Here is a 17,515-nt window from a genome sequence, read left to right as displayed (position 1 = left end):
TGCCGGCTTTTCATCAGCGGCCATAAAGCGGTAGCATGCACCTATCACTGGCGATAGGCTCTCAGCTGCCTGAATGATGAGACAGACATGGCCAGAGTTCACCAAGCGCTCTCATAGCAGAATGGATGTTACTAGGTCAGGGGGTCACTTACACATCTCATTACACCAAGCTGCGTGCGTGCGTGCGCACGGGACTATCAGCAAGCGATAAACCTGAGCAAGCCGCAATATGAACAAATACCAAATGGCATGTCTTGTTAACGGCGGCTCCAAATAGAGTTGGAACAGTTATGCCTCATTTATCAGCTCATTTTCATTTGATGAACTTGTGTTGCCTCCACGGCTTTTTTGATGTAAATTAGTTTATTGCTTTAAATTGTAATGTTAAAAATATATATTCATGTTCGTTATATAAAAAGGATTTTTGTTTGGTTTGTAATTAACAATTTGATTTATGTTAGAAGGAAAATAGTATCGTTTAACATATTTCCGGTTGTTGATGTCGTACTTCCGGTTTTCGATGACGTACTTCCGGGACGCCATCTTGCACGAACAGAGACAACACATGGGCCGAGCCTAAACACTATCCAGCGCCATCCACGTAGAATTGTCAGGCAGGAATGCCGTAAGTTTCATTTTATTATACTTTGTACTTGCTAGCATGGATATTAATGTTTATTTTCATCGAATCATCGTTGTGATGAGATCGATGCACCTTGTTTTCTTTGTGTTGACGTTACAGTGTGGCGATTGGCTTGGTGTTTTTGTGTTTACAGTTTTCACCACATGCTTATGAAGACAATTAAACGCTGCAACTCCACTCCAGGGTCTTCATTTGTGGTTTAGCTTGGTGTCACCAACATCTCTGTTGAAAACACTACAGTGAAAAGGCATCATTCGATGATTCTTCGTGGTCAAAATGGCTTTCAGTAACAGGTCCGTTCGCAGTTCCAGGACAGGCCACTCATCTGCATCAGTGGTAAGCGCTGCCCAGGCTCGAGCCAAAGCGGAGGCTGCTAAGGTGAGAGCGTCGTATGCAACCAAAGAAGCACAGTTGAAGGTGGAAAAGGCACGAAGTGAGTTGGAAAAGGCCAAACTCGATGCAGAATTAGAAGTGTTGACACTACATAAGGAAGCTGATGCTGCCGTAGCTGAAGCAAAAGTGCTTGAGGAAGCGGAAGCAATCCAAGAAGACTCCGAAAGCAGACAATCACTAGCAGAAAAAGAAAAAATTAAACGCACAAGTGAATACGTGCAATCCCAAATAGACAATGAACAGTCTCCACGCCTTCAAGATTTACCATCTTCCTCTCGCCAACGAGTAAGCTCACCCACCACATTTGTGACATGGCATCAGGCCGATGAAGACAATTTAGAGCTCCCTCCAGTCAGCTCCGAACCAAAGCTTACAAAGGACATTGTTACTGCTCTAACTAATCACAACATATCCAAACATGATAGAGGCGAAACAAAACGCAAATTAGACGAAACAAATTACTCTCTCAACCCATTCAGCACACCATTTACGCCACAATGTCCCACCCCAGCCAGCATCTCACAGCGAGATGAGCCATTTGCCCAGTATATGGCGCGGCGTGATCTGATAACTTCAGGCCTTTATCAGTTCGACGATAGACCAGAGAATTACAGAGCATGGTACTCTTCATTTACTGGTGCAACAGCTGAAGTTCAACTTAGTCCTACTCAGCTGCTAGATCTGATGACAAAATGGTTAGGGAAAGAGTCAAGCGAACAGGTGAAACGCATTCGTTCAGTATACGTCAACAACCCCTTGTTCGCTTTGCGTAAAGCATGGGAGAGACTGAATGAATGTTACGCAGCACCCGAGATAATTGAAAAGTCACTTTTCAACCGATTAGACAGTTTTCCAAAAATAACAGCCAAAGACAACGTCATGTTGCGTGAGCTAGGAGACCTGCTGCAAGAGATTCAAGGTGCCAAGGAAGATGGATACCTCCCTGGTCTGCTATTTCTAGATACATCTCGTGGAATTGGACCAGTAGTAGACAAACTCCCATATGGACTTCAAGAAAGGTGGATGTCCCACGGCTCTCAGTATAAAGAGGAAAATCAAGGCTGCTTCCCACCTTTTGAATATTTTTGCAAATTCATATGCAAAGAGGCAAAAAAGCGCAATGATCCCAGTTTTAACCAACATAACAGCCAAATACAGCTCAAATCAGAAAAGGGGAACTTTAAGAGTAGTAAACAGATTGCTGTACACAAAACCGATATTTCACCCCTTAAAGACCTTGACAAGAACTGCCCACTGCATAATAAGCCTCATCGACTCGAAAATTGCAGAACATTTAGGAAAAAACCACATGAGGAGAGAAAAGCCTTCCTTAAAGAGAGAGGAATATGCTTTAAATGCTGCGCTTCAGACACTCATCTTGCAAAGGACTGTCAGTCTACAGTAAAGTGCTCTGAATGTAATCGTACCAGTCATGTCACAGCCATGCACTATGGTCCTTCATCACAGACTAACGAGGCTCCTCCACTGGCTCAAGAGAATGGCGGGGAGGAAGAAAAGGTAGTGGACGTCACAACAAGCTGCACAGACGTGTGCGGTCTAGGCCAGCTAGGTCGTTCATGTTCCAAAATATGTCTCGCACGGGTGTACCCCAAAGGTCACAAGAACAAGGCTATCAAAGCTTACGTGATATTAGATGATCAGAGTAACCGTTCCTTAGCCAGAACAGAGTTTTTCGAAATTTTCAACATTAAAAACGAGCCGTTGTCTTACAACCTTAAAACATGCTCTGGTATTGTTGAAACGTGGGGCAAAATGGCGGAAGGTTTTCAAATTGAGTCACTGGATGGGTCAGTAGTTGTCCCTTTACCACCGCTCATTGAGTGTCAAGACATTCCCAACAACAGGAGTGAAATTCCAACTCCGGGTGCAGTGCTACACCAGCCACACCTCCAGTCCATAGCAAAGTACATCCCAGAACTTGACCCTAACGCCGAAATACTTCTGCTATTAGGACGTGACATTTTACAGGCACATAAGGTCAGGCAGAGAATTAATGGCCCTCACAATGCGCCATTCGCCCAACGCTTAGATTTAGGCTGGGTCGTCGTCGGAGAGGTGTGCTTAGGTAAACTGCACAAGCCAACAGTTAGTTCTTTCAAAACAGTTGTACTGGAAAATGGTCGCCCTACTATTTTTGAACCATGCAACAGTCTTGTTCAACTGAAGGAAACACACCACACAAACAGGTCAAGAACGGCACCTGAACAGACGCTAGGACAAACAGTGTTCAACAGGACGGAAAATGACAACAAACCAGCTCTCTCAATTCAGGACACACTCTTCCTAAAAATCATGGACGATGCTATGTGCAGAGATGAAGATAACAGCTGGGTCGCCCCACTTCCTTTTAAAAATCCTCGCCGGCAACTGCCAAACAACAAGGAACAGGCCATCGGTAGATTCTCATCCCTAAGACGTAACTTAAGCAGGAAACCTGAAATGCAGAAACAATATGTGACATTCATGGAAAAGATCTTCTCCAATGACCATGCTGAAATAGCACCTTCACTAAACGAAGGGGAAGAGTGCTGGTATCTTCCCACATTTGGAGTGTATCACCCACAAAAAAAGAATCAAATCAGGGTTGTTTTCGATTCAAGTGCCCAGTTTGCCGGTGTCTCGCTCAACAATGTTCTCCTTACAGGCCCCGACTTGAATAATACGCTGATTGGGGTATTGCTCCGCTTTCGGAAAGGGAGCATTGCTGTAATGGCCGATATACAGCAAATGTTTCACTGTTTTAGGGTTCAAGAAGACCACCGCAACTTCCTTCGCTTTCTGTGGCACAAGGACAATGACGTGAATAAGGAAGTAATCGATTATCGAATGAAAGTCCATGTATTTGGCAACTCGCCATCTCCAGCCGTAGCTGTTTACGGACTACGCAAGGCCATCTGCGCAGGAGCAAAGGACCATGGTGCCGACACTGTCAATTTCGTGTGGAGGCACTTTTATGTAGATGATGGCTTGATCTCTGTATCCTCCCCAGCAGAGGCGATAGACTTGCTTCGAAGAACTCAAGCTTCACTTGCTGAATCCAACCTGCGCTTGCACAAGTTCGCTTCTAACTCACCTGAAGTCATGCAAGCCTTTAGTCCCGAAGATTGTGCACCATCTGCAAAGGACTTGAATTTAGATGATGACGAAATGCAATCACAGCGAAGTCTTGGCCTCATTTGGGAGACAAAGACAGACACATTCACTTACTCAGTTACTACTACAACCAAACCGTTCACTCGACGGGGTGTACTATCGACTGTCAACAGTATTTTTGATCCACTTGGTCTATTAGCACCATTCACGATTCAAGGACGAGCTCTCCTCAGAGAGCTCACTGCAGAATGTTCAGATTGGGACACACCACTCCCAGAGGTCAAACAAAGCAAGTGGGAGACATGGAGAAATTCTCTTCAGGACTTGAAGGAATTGCATGTCCCTAGAGCTTTCACATGCACCTCACTCAGTACAGCAACCCGCAGAGAACTTTATCTATTTGCAGATGCTTCAACTAAGGCGATAGGAGCTGTAGCTTATTTAAAAGCAGTACAGACAAATGGTGAAGTACAAGTCGGATTCATAATGGGAAAAGCCAAGCTTGCTCCCCTGTCAGGGCCGACAATACCAAGGCTCGAATTATGTGCTGCAGTCTTGGCAGTAGAAATGGCTGATCTCATCAAGGAAGAGATGGACTTGCGTTTTGATGCAGTGCATTTCTATACAGACAGTAAGGTAGTGCTGGGCTATATATGTAACATGTCAAAAAGGTTCTACACATATGTCCACAACAGAGTACAGCGGATTCATCAATCGTCAAAACCCGAACAATGGCACTATGTGCGCACTGAGGAAAACCCAGCAGACCATGCATCCAGGTCCTTGTCAGCAGCTCAACTGGTAAAGTCCACATGGTTCACCGGACCAGTCTTCATCCACCGTCCTCCCACAAGGACAACACAAGTAAGTGGAATGTTTAACTTGATTGAACCAGGAAAAGATTGCGAAATAAAGCCAGAAGTTAAATCGTACGTCACATACCTCCAACCGCTCATCACTAAACGTTTTGAGCACTTTTCAACATTTAAGTCCTTGGTCAGAGCAACTGCAAATCTTATCCACATGGCAAAATCCTTCAACGGCACTAACCTAAACAGTGAATGCAACGGCTGGCACAAATGCCATATACCTCGAACAACCGATGAGATGGCTCAGGCAAAAAACTTCATCCTCAAAGAGACACAAAAGGCTCATTTTGAGAAAGAGCTTTCTGCAATGGCTGCCAGGAAGCCAATGCCAAAACAAAGCTCCTTACAAAAACTCAACCCAATCTTACAGAATGGTCTAATTTCTGTTGGAGGTCGACTCAAACACTCAGAAATAGATAACTTGGAAAAAAGCCCTGTCATCCTTCCCAAAGGCAGTTACGTTTCTCTCTTGCTCACTCGTCACTACCATGAGCAAGTGAAGCACCAAGGTCGTCACCTGACGGAAGGAGCAATTAGATCTGCTGGACTTTGGATTTTAGGTGGCAAAAGACTAGTCAATTCAGTAATCCACAACTGCGTAACATGCCGCAAATTACGTGGTAAACAAGAACAACAGTACATGGCGGACCTTCCACCAGAACGACTCAAAGCCTGTCCTCCCTTTACCTACGTTGGCCTCGATGTCTTCGGGCCTTGGTCCATAACTACCAGACGCACCAGGGGCGGGCAAGCTGAAAGCAAACGGTGGGCCCTCATGTTTGCCTGTATGAGCTCGAGAGCTGTACACATTGAGGTGATCGAATCTCTAGACACATCTAGCTGTATAAATGCCCTCCGTCGTTTCTTTGCACTAAGAGGTCCCGCAAAACAGTTGTTTTCTGATCGTGGCACCAATTTCATTGGCGCTTCAAAGGAATTAAGAAAGGATAATTCCATGCAACAGTACCTAACCGACCAGGATTGTAGATGGGAATTCAATCCGCCACACGCCTCCCATATGGGAGGATCTTGGGAGCGCATGATTGGCACCGCCCGAAGAATTTTGGACTCAATGCTCCTCCAAAATAAAGTGCAACTGACGCATGAAGTGCTGTGTACACTCATGGCCGAAATCACAGCCATTATCAATGCTAGGCCACTTCTTCCAGTTTCGTCTGATCCAGAGAACCCCTTCATCCTATCTCCGTCGATGCTCATTACGCAGAAATCTTGCCTGTTACCCCCACCTGGAGACTTCATGGACAAAGACCTGTATACCAAGCAGTGGAGACAGGTTCAAGCTCTTGCCAATCAGTTCTGGACACGCTGGAGGCGAGAATATTTGCCCACATTGCAACAAAGACAAAAATGGACTGAGTCTCGCAGAAATCTACAGGTCAATGATCTAGTGCTGCTTAAGGATAAGCAGGTCACAAGAAACAGTTGGCCCCTGGCAAGAGTCACCGCCACATTCCCGAGCAAAGACAAACGAGTGAGAAAGATTGAGGTAAAGGCGTGGGACCAAGGCACTCTAAAGACTTTTATCCGACCAGTGACAGAAGTGATTCTTCTTCTGCAAAAGGACTTGAATGTGTAATGTTTTGAGTATAGTGGCCTCGAGAGGCCAGGCGGGGAGTGTGTTGCCTCCACGGCTTTTTTGATGTAAATTAGTTTATTGCTTTAAATTGTAATGTTAAAAATATATATTCATGTTCGTTATATAAAAAGGATTTTTGTTTGGTTTGTAATTAACAATTTGATTTATGTTAGAAGGAAAATAGTATCGTTTAACATATTTCCGGTTGTTGATGTCGTACTTCCGGTTTTCGATGACGTACTTCCGGGACGCCATCTTGCACGAACAGAGACAACACATGGGCCGAGCCTAAACACTATCCAGCGCCATCCACGTAGAATTGTCAGGCAGGAATGCCGTAAGTTTCATTTTATTATACTTTGTACTTGCTAGCATGGATATTAATGTTTATTTTCATCGAATCATCGTTGTGATGAGATCGATGCACCTTGTTTTCTTTGTGTTGACGTTACAGTGTGGCGATTGGCTTGGTGTTTTTGTGTTTACAGTTTTCACCACATGCTTATGAAGACAATTAAACGCTGCAACTCCACTCCAGGGTCTTCATTTGTGGTTTAGCTTGGTGTCACCAACATCTCTGTTGAAAACACTACAGAACTCTTTGCTCGTTTTTTTAATGGCCTTTTTTTTTTTTTTACCCGCGTAAACAGACATGCTTCCTGGTTGCTTTGAAGAATAACCTTGTGGCTGGATGATGATACAAAGTCCGCCTTTCATGGCCCAGGCCGTGTCCGATAGATTCCACGTGACCAAGATCTCCTGACTGCTGTTTGGCTCGGGGCAGACATCAGTCGTATTAGTCATCACCAGGGAGGTCACGAGAACTGGAATACTCGTTTGAAAGCGCTGTATGAATAAAGATGACTCAACTTTAAGGATGTTTGGAAAACAAGAAGCAAATTCATTTGACCGATTTTAACAGACTTGACACAAGGAATTCCACATTGTTGAACCGAATGTGAGACGAGGAGAAAGTATAAGTTGTCGTCGAGATCAGTCTTGGTCTCGAGAACACTTTTTAAGGTTTCGGAATCGAAGGCATTTTTTGAAGGCTGGAAGAGGGCGGATTTGGGATGTTTGATCAAGACAAGTCGAGATCAGGTCAGTGCTATGGCGATCAGTGAGAAACGCAGAATCCAAGTGATTCCAGGAACCGGATAGCACAACGTCCAACTTTTATCAGCACTTTTGAGAGGAAGCAAAATGAGAAGTAAAGTCACCGTTAAATGAACTACACTGGGAAAGTTAAAATCACAAAACCACATTCTTAGACAATGAGTGGGGAAAAAGCTCATTTCTTCACTCGATAATTTTTTGCCAACGTTCAAGGGCTAACGCCGACTTAATATTACAGCCAAGCTAGCTTGTATAGCATTGTCAAAAGTCAGCAAGATACAAGGGTCATTCAATAAATATGGTAAACTTTTCGGTATAAGGACTTCTAATACCGACAGAAGCTTACTTTTATACATATATATATATATATATATATATATATATATATATATATATATATATATACATATATATATATATATATATATATATATTTGTTTTACTTGTTTTTCACAAGGATTTGATTTATTTCACAGATTAAAGAAAAACTTTGAGAGTTTTGGCGATGAACAAAGATGGCCGACCAAGAAGCATGCTCCATGTTTGAACAGTGGTCAGTTATTAAGTTATTAAGTGCTGAAGGGTGCAAACCAGTTGAAATTCAGAAGAGACTTTTCCCCTTCAGACTTTCACCTGTCGGGTCCCTTGAAAGCGTTCACAGGAGTCAAAAGTGTTGTGATCGACTGGCTGAGACATCAGTCCAAAGATTTTTACGCTGAGGGAATACGGAAGCTTGTGCACAGATGGGAAAAGTGTGTAACAGTGCTGGGAGACTACGTTGGAAAACATTGCAGAAAAAGTAAGCTTCTATCTGTAATAGAAGTCCTTACATCGAAAAATTCACCTTATTTATTGAATGACCGTCGTATCAGAATTACAAACAATGAAGATGTCAGGTATTAGTCGAGCCCCAAGGCTAGTTGTGAGGTTCTTATGCAACTGAAACATTCTTATCATTAACATAGGTATTTCACTGTAAAATGGCATTTGTCATGGCTTGGCAGGACAATCAGTTATAAGAATGAATGCGTAATTTGTAGAAATGAAACACCGAATTTGCGTAGATTCGAGATTGGTTTCAAAGTACTATTTCATAAACAACAATGCAGAATTTGCTTCTGTTGCAAACGTTATGAAAACATTCAAAACAATATGCTGGTCTTTTTCTTGTACATATACTGTACGGTCTTGGCCTTGTCTTGGTCTCGATTTTCTAATGTCTTGGTTTCGCTCAGTGTGGTCTTGACGCCAACACGGGCTATAAACCGGCGTTATCTGAGACAGATAAGATTACGTTTACTACGTTTTCCTGCTCATGGGCCACGTAAACATGCCCATTTGATGGATCTAATCTACTTTTTTAAAACCAAATTGAAGTGAAGAGTACTAAAACGGGTAGGAAATCCATACTGAGCTACTTCTGTATGGAAGTAAGAACGCGCGGCGGCTGATATCGCGTCTGCCATGTGCGAGAAAGCAGCTGCGGCCCACTGAGGATTACATAATATCGCGAGACACAGGGCTGGATGCGAGCTCACACATATGGAATCCGTTGTTTTCTGATAGATGGCAGGTGTTACTTTTGATCCTTTTGCCACCTTCCTTTAAACTGGAGGATGGGTCACCATACACGTGGAGTCCTTTTCACACGTTTGCAGACTCCCGTTGCATCTTCATCTTCTTCCGTCTGGCCGCGGTAGCTCGTCAGTCCTTCGGGGTTGGAGCCCACCCGACTGTGAAATGTGAAACCCTGCAGCGGTGGCGAATGTGCGTGCTCGGCAACTTCCTCCACCGCCGCGCTTGCAACCGGCTCCCCCCACGCTTGCCCGGCCGCTGAAATGTGCGTGCGAGAGCACATGCATGTGAGCGCCGCTGCTCGCCGGTCGCCGTGATGCTGCCGCTTCGACCCGCACTGATGTCCACTAGTGTTAATTTCGCCAACAAAAACTAAACAAAAATAATTTCATCAACACACATTTTTTCACCGGACTAAAACTAGACTAGACTAGCTAAAACCCTCATTAATAAACAATAACTGGGACTATAACAGTATGCATTTTCGTCGACTAATGAAGACGAGATGAAAATGTCCTTCATTTAATAAAAACTGGACTACAATCTGTGGACATTTTAGTTCATGAACAAAAACGAGCAGAATATTGTATAGTTTGGAAAATCCTGTCTCTGCTAATCTGCCACGTCTTTGACGCTGTCATGTGACACACAGCACAAACACATGGGACAGACAAGAGGTGGATTCACAGTGAATAGTTAAAAAAAAAAAAAAGTAAATTATAGTTATAACTTAACATTAATCCAACAGCTATAACGTTCCAACAATAATGTTACTACGACTGCTAACTTATGCTGGCTAATTTACTAGCTCATAGCATGGAGCAAAAAGTAGCCACTGTTGGCCATCAAAAAGATGAGATAAAGTTTTATGTGAAATAATTTGAGATCCGAAAAGCTTCAATAAATTTGCTGACAAAATATATACATACATATATATATATATATATATATATATATATATATATATATATATATATATATATATATATATATATATATATATATATATATATATATACACAGGGGTAAAATGGTTGTCCTAACTAAAACTAGACAAAAAAAAACAAAAAAAAAAACAAGACTTAAACTAGACGAATAAAATGTTTTCTTGGACTAAAATGAAGACTAAAATGCTAGCTTTATAGTCGCCTAAAAATGGACTAAATAAAAATGGGCTGAGGTTGACTAACTGTGATAAAAACTAACAAGCATGACTGAAATTGGACTAAACCTGAGACTAAATTTCAAAATGGCAGACACCATTAATGTACTGCAGCAACATGTAGTCATTTCACATCATGTGTGGTGATTGTATGTATGCGTCATTGAGCTGAAGCGCCATTTCGGCCGCAGTTTTCCCCTCGTCCGCTATTTAGCCTTTAGCTAGTGCTAACGCTTGTGCACTTGTGGGAGTATCTTTGGCTTTTTTCGCCCTCTTTTTTCCACATCCTGGCCCCAAAGAAGAAGAAAGCTACGCCTTTGGGCCAGCCAAAAGAAAAGCAATTAGGCTACCATGGAAATGAAGTTCGACATCATAAAAAGATCGCAGAAAGGAGACACTGACGGACATCGGCAAAGACTTGGGCTTCATTCGGACAGCATAACTCTAATGTTAATAACTACCCATCCATCCATTTTCTTGACCACTTATTCCTCACAAGGAGGGTGCTGGCGCCTATCTCAGCTGGCTCTGGGCAGTAGGCGGGGGACACCCTGGACTGGTTGCCAGCCAATCGCAGGGCACACACAGACGAACAACCATCCACACTCACACGCACACCTAGGGACAATTCAGAGCGCCCAATTAACCTGCCATGCATGTCTTTGGTATGTGGGAGGAGACCGGAGTACCCGGAGAAGACCCACGTGGGCACGGGGAGAACATGCAAACTCCACCCAGGAAAGCCGGAGCCTGGACTCGAACCCGAGTCCTCAGTACTGGGAGGCAGACGTGCTAACCACTCATCATATTGACTCTAATGGGGAAATTCGGGTTACATCGCTAGCGTAGGAATGGAACTCCGACGTAACTTGAGGACTCCATGTTAGGTTGCACCGATGATCACCGATCCCTGATCTTTTAAAAAGTCTGACCTGCGGATCCCAATTTTTGCCAATACCGATATTTTTCATTACAAGCATACCTTCAGTGTTTCAATCTTGTTTTATTTGAAAAGGTTGAATATCGGCGAAATCATGCAAATGGGTTGTTTTAACTGCACATGAAGTTTTTCTCACAAATAAAAATGAAAATGCCAATAGTCATCTCAGCAGAAGAGGACAGTGGTTGACTTTTTCAGACCTCTGAGGAGGGAGATGAGATTGGTGGAAAAGATCGGTTTATTTTTAAGGGATCGGCCGATCACAGATCTTCCAAAATTGAGGATAGATCGGTGCACCCCTACTCCCTGTACTGATAAATGTCTGCCCACACGCCAATAAGTCTTCATCAAAGTGGATCGCAGTTTACAAAACGCACAACAAAAAACTGTTTGAACTGCAGCTGAGATAAGTCCTTGTTGCTGTTGAGTTACGCGTCTCTGAGGAGAAATCACGACCAAGTCCAGCTTATTAGCAGCCATTTGTTCCGACTCTCAATGAGCCACCGTGCAGGGATTTGGTCGCGAGACGTTTCGGCTTGGCTCTGCTAACTACAAACACAACAAATAGCGGCCTCATATGTACCGTCTGCAGACCTCCAAAACACTCTTGCCATGTCCGCTCCCCGACCGACAATTAGAGCCCGAATCACGCCTCATAGACGCCGATATGGGACACGGTCACCACTCTCACCATCGCGTCTCTGGGAGCCATTTAGCTCCAATAACAATGGCCTCCTGTCTTGCCACAGGAGCGCAAAAAACACATTTATGTAGCACAAAGTGCTCCAAATTCAAGTCTCAGAGCCATATTTGGTTATTTCCATTCATAACGAGACACAATTAGGTAGAATTCCTGTTGTATCTATGTTTTAATAAGTCAAAACATTTCAAGGGGCAAAAGTGGCTAAAGATGCAGCAAATAATGACATAAAACAACACACTACAAGTTGGCAAATTCAAGTCCAATTTTTGTTGGAGGAGATTGTTTTCCATTCCAAAATGAATAAATGTCTTGCAAAGCTGCAGGCAATCATCCCAGTCAAAGCATAAACTGACATTTCCAGCCTCTCCAGATAAGAGCTCTCACATTCTCTCTCCCATTTGCATTAGTATTGATTCCGAGATGCTGGCTGTGGGTGAGGTAAGCGAGTGCCTGCCATTTAAAAAAAAATCCACTGACAGCGGAGGCTGGGTGTTGGGAGCATGTTATGAAAAGATGCGTTGGTGGGTAACAGTCGGATGCCAATTAAGGCGGCTTGGCCACAACAAATGGATCCATCGTCACGCACCGTTCCCACTCTTTTTTTATTTTTCTTCTTCGCCTTTAGGAATGGAGCAAAGACGGAGGGAAAGCTTAACAATGTTATGTTTTGTTATGTTATACATATTTGATGTTTTCTCTCTCTTTTGGTTGGTCTGTCAAATGGAACATGGTCAGCATCATCAACAGAAATGCAGGCGGTGCAGATGCTAAAATAAGTAAATAAAATATTAGTAGTATTGAACCCGTGTTTTCAATTTCACCCACATTGTAATGGTTGTGAAACAAAAAAAAAGGATGTTTTAATAAAGCTATAATTTGGAGAAGATGTGACCACGTGCTCAACCTCTCCCCCCCCCCCCAATAGCCATCCACTGAACTTGAATTCAGGAAGTAAGAAGCAGACGGCTAACGTCTTTCTGAAATGTTTCCGCTATATTTCTTTCAGCATTATATGATGTAAAAATGCAAAGACAGACATGTCAGGGTATCTATTATGGATAAGGGGGTGAGAGGGGAGGGGGCTGTTGAGGGAAATGTGCGCGCATCTCTTCGTGTGGGGGCTTCACAACTCGGTAATGCGGATGTATAATTCACGACCAATTCTGTCTCGGTGATGGCCTGCGCATCTTCATCTTCCCAAATCGCACTTGACAGCTTTATTACGCGCCGGCGTGCGCCCGCATCCCATCCAGCTCTGGGAAAAAGTCGCACATATACTGTATGAATGATTGACACACCAAAAAAAAAAAAAGAAGCAGCAGCTTTTTTTTCTGATTTATCCTACACTTCTTGGGTGGGGAAAAAGTTGGCGTCTTTCTTTCCTGAGCGCACAAGTGCTCCGCGTCATCGTTTGGACATCTTACCTGCTGCCAGTTCTCTTCCAGCGAAGGCATGGCGGAGAAATAGCCGGTGTCGTGCACCAGCTGAAGTTCCTGGAATATACTGTGGTTCGCCAGGACGTCCATGCTGACACTCGCGCTGGGAAAAGATAAGACTGGTCCACGGGAAATGTGCCTTCTCTTTTCTTTTCTTTTTTTCTTTTTTTCTTTTTTTTTTTTGTTGCCGTGTCACGCCTCTATACGCGCACGTTTGTCATATTAAGTCCACGAGAGGATCGATTGGCCAGAAGGTGACGATCATGCAGGAACCTGTGAGCGCATTACCGGACTCGGTGCGTAAAAGAGAGTGGAGGAGGTGATGGAGGCTCCATGTGTATCCCCCGTATTGCCAAAATAGACACTGATGGGAAGCCAAGGGATGGGGAGGGGCGAGGGTAAACGAAGAGGCGTGTCTTTATGTGTCAATCAACTCCCCCTGTTTGTCCATGTAAGGTAAATGGGCGGTTGAGGGGGGAGGGGGGGCATTAAAGCGGCGGTCGAGCGTGGAGAGGGAGGGGCTTAAGCGCATTGGGCCAGCCGGATTGGCTCCAGGGTCTTGTCACTCGCCGCCAATATGGGCTGGATAGGCGCGCTATTTATGGATGGCTATATTAGATTTAGAAGAAGGTCTGAGAGGCTAGTCTGCAAGCAGAAGCCACGGGGTAAACATGTACGTACAGGCAGGACTTTTGTTTCAACAGAGTAAATATTTAATTAGTGTGAGATACAGGATGTCAGGCTATTGGATGTTAGAACTCCAGGATAAGTACAGTACGGTGTACGCAATTTGTTGAATGAGGTTAATAACAGGTCATCTTGGCATGTGACAGGCACATACCACCGTTTTTAAAAAAAATATATACATTTTCAGCTTTTTGTCTACATGTAAATTGGCTTCAAACTTATTTTAAAACACTTTCTGACGTAAATTTGTATATAAATTTGTAAATTAGCATTTGCTAAACTCTGTTTGCTCAACATCAGCTGTAAACTTTGCTTAGTACATTGTCCCTGTTAAATAAACTAATAAAATGACATGAAAAAATGAATTAAGCAGCAAAATTCACCAGTTTTTATATGTTTGCAGGGCAGCCATTTTGCCAAACCATTAACGTCAAGGGCGGCCATCTTGTTACTCCCACCTTGCGAGCAAACTACTGTATAAACTATACGCTATACGTACAGATGAGACATATACAGCTCGTAGGCACTTAGTATGAGGCCGGAGGCGGGGTTTGTGCCGGGGTGGTCACTATTTTTTTAACAAGTTAAAAAATAAAATAACTAGTGCTGCTTTGAAGACCACCTTTTTCTTTTATCGCTCAGTTCCTAAGACACCAATATCAGATTTGGCAGATCTTTTGTTGTATTAGTTACAATTCTTTAATAAAAACAAATACAGTATACAAATATATATTTCCTCCTGTACTAAACATCATTAAGCATATAATTTATACATGTATTTAATGCAAGTTGCAAAATGTCTGAAGTCCTCTTGTTTATGTTTCATACATTTAAAACATCATAGATCATGCCGTTTTTACTAAGTACTGTCTCAAATGTTCTCCAATTTGGATACTGTAAATGTATAGGATGATATGCCGAGAAACATTTCTTGGGAGGAGCAATATGGAGGCCTCGCCACCTCAAAAGTCTTGTCCTACCGACCATCCAGTCATTTATATATATATATATATATATATATATATATATATATATATATATATATATATATATACAGGTCAGTGCCATTTTACCACTTGCTGTCAACTTAAAATGACATCACAGTTGCTCAAGTCTCTCAGGTAATAGCCAATCATGGCTCACCTGTTGTCTGAGTATGGTCATGTGACATTCACAAGCTGAGCTGTGATTGCCCCTTACCTGAACCCTGAGCAACTGTGATGTCATTTTAAGTGGACAGCAAGTGGCAAAAGGAGATGTATGAATTTAGCTGCTGATCTCATATTCCATCAACGCAATATTAATCAGAATATCGTGTTTAAACTAGCGGGGCTTTGATTGCTTTACATAATAGCGTGTTGGGTGCCATCATCGCTTGACTTTGAAGCAATCCAATTCCGATCTCTTCGTATTTTGGTGACTGTTTGTGAACTTGAAAGCGCAATTGTGTTGTGCTGTGTTGTGAGCCATTTCCAGAGAATGGTTTTCTTTCCGCTTCTGGCTAAAAGTTGCCTTCCACCGAAGAGTTATAGCGTCATCTGTGCTTTTGATATGCTGACATCCTGCAAATGCCTTTTCATACGGGCAGACCATGTTTTCATAAAACGGCAGAGGTGTGGAGTGGATGGCGATTTTTTATTTTTTTTCCCTGATGCTGTAAGAGGTGAAAAATGGACGTTGTGTATGTGTAGTCGTAGCCATAAAAATATGATTGTGGCTGTAAGTTGTGGACAGGATGTGCTGGGAATGACAAAGACGCATCTGAGTTGTAATTGATTCCAATGATTCGCTGTGTCCGTGGATGAGCGCATCAGAATTCTCAAAGCTCAAAGTCTGTAATCTCATTACTGTGTGGGAGGGGAGTGGGGGGGGGTCATGTGATTTGTGCGTGGCATTTTGGGGAGGGAGCGTTTGGTCCGGATGGACGACATAGCTCCGTCTGACATTTATCCATCTGACACAACTCACTCCGTCTCTCCTTCCTCTTCCTCTCGCTGCTCCCAACGATATGCTGCTTTTATTCCTCCCTGTTGCTCTTTAAATCTGCTTTGATTCTTCATCCGTCTCTCACTGCCATGATCATCCCGAACCTAATCTAGCAACCACCTTCACCAACAATCCTACATCACACTTGGTATTTCACCTTCAGGAGAGAAAATGACATCAAAAGTGGACAGTTTGCAAATGTGCCCTGGCTCATCTCCTCCTGCTTCTTTAGACACAACAATGGGAAAGAAAAATAAATGGCATGAATTTTCATAGTGGGAGATGGCAAAAGAATGCACATCTGCACTAACACACGGCCTGGAGAAAAGGGGGTTAAAGGTCGCCAACATCTTGCTTTCTTCTTGCGAGTTCACAGAATTATTTCATGAAAGTGGGCCGGCACATTCATGGTAACATTTTGCTGCACAACCTTTTGAGGCAATCGCAGCAATCAGACAATTTATGAAACCTTCAATGAGACTTAAGTACCTGTCGACAGATTTTTATTTTTTTTGTGGCCCACTTCTTATGAGCAAACATGCTCCAGCTGTCACAGGATTTAGATGAGTGCTCTTAAGAATAGTCTCATATTTTGCTCGTTTGAAAACACAATAAGTAGTGTTTATCACTGTCATTTTCTTTCCCTCTATTTGTCCTTCTCCAACTTCGCCAACACTAGCAAATGGCAAACAGAATGTTGCAAAAAAGAAAAAGAAGAGAAATAAGTGAGGCCTATTACACTTAAGTGTATTGTATTCACTTGGGGGTGAAAAAAAAAAAAAAAACATCCTGTTTTTCTGACTAATTTTCGGGGGAGCTTTGTTTTTTTTGTGTGTATTTTTCTTTTTTTAATTTTCTTTTTTTTCCTGAATATTTCTTTCAGTTTTACAGGATATTTTTTTTCTGTCATAAAAAAAGAGTGTGTATGTGTATGTGTGTGTGTGTGTGTGTGGGGGGGGTGTCAATGGCAGTAATAATCAGAAAAACAGGATGAAAAATTACTCCAAAAAACAGAAAAGAAAATCAGAAAAACAGGGGAAAATATATATATATATATATATATATATATATATATATATATATATATATATATATATATATATATATATAAAACAGAAACATATTACTCTGAAAAACAAAAAACAATCAGAAAAAACTGGGGGAAAAATATTTTTTAAAGAACAATAAAAAAAAAATACTCAAAAAAAAGAGAAAAAAATCAGAACAACAGAGGAAAAAATTATTCTGAAAAAGAGAAAAAAATTTAAAAAAAAAACATCAAAAAAATATTTTG

At 42.5% G+C, this 17,515-nt stretch overlaps 1 protein-coding gene and 2 long non-coding RNA genes across 3 annotated transcripts in view; 2 read left to right on the top strand and 1 right to left on the bottom strand.

Moving 5' to 3' along the window:
* The window catches only part of LOC144014187 (Krueppel-like factor 7), a 50,315-nt gene extending 36,427 nt beyond the window's left edge, over window positions 1-13,888 (bottom strand). Inside the window, exon 1 of the mRNA XM_077513790.1 lies at window positions 13,537-13,888. Within this exon, the coding sequence (XP_077369916.1) occupies window positions 13,537-13,638 (102 nt within the window). The 5' untranslated portion in view covers window positions 13,639-13,888. The remainder of the gene's footprint in view (window positions 1-13,536) is intronic.
* On the top strand, window positions 340-820 carry LOC144014188 (uncharacterized). Its single transcript, XR_013282415.1, has 2 exons — window positions 340-625; window positions 777-820. It is a non-coding gene; the product is annotated as an uncharacterized LOC144014188 (long non-coding RNA).
* LOC144014189 (uncharacterized) lies at window positions 6,620-7,148 on the top strand. Its single transcript, XR_013282416.1, has 2 exons — window positions 6,620-6,953; window positions 7,105-7,148. It is a non-coding gene; the product is annotated as an uncharacterized LOC144014189 (long non-coding RNA).
* Window positions 13,889-17,515: the final 3,627 nt, after the last annotated feature.

The sequence above is a fragment of the Festucalex cinctus genome, chromosome 2 (assembly GCF_051991245.1).
Source record: "Festucalex cinctus isolate MCC-2025b chromosome 2, RoL_Fcin_1.0, whole genome shotgun sequence".
NCBI lineage: Eukaryota > Metazoa > Chordata > Actinopteri > Syngnathiformes > Syngnathidae > Festucalex > Festucalex cinctus.
This window is presented reverse-complemented; position numbering and strand designations above follow the sequence as displayed.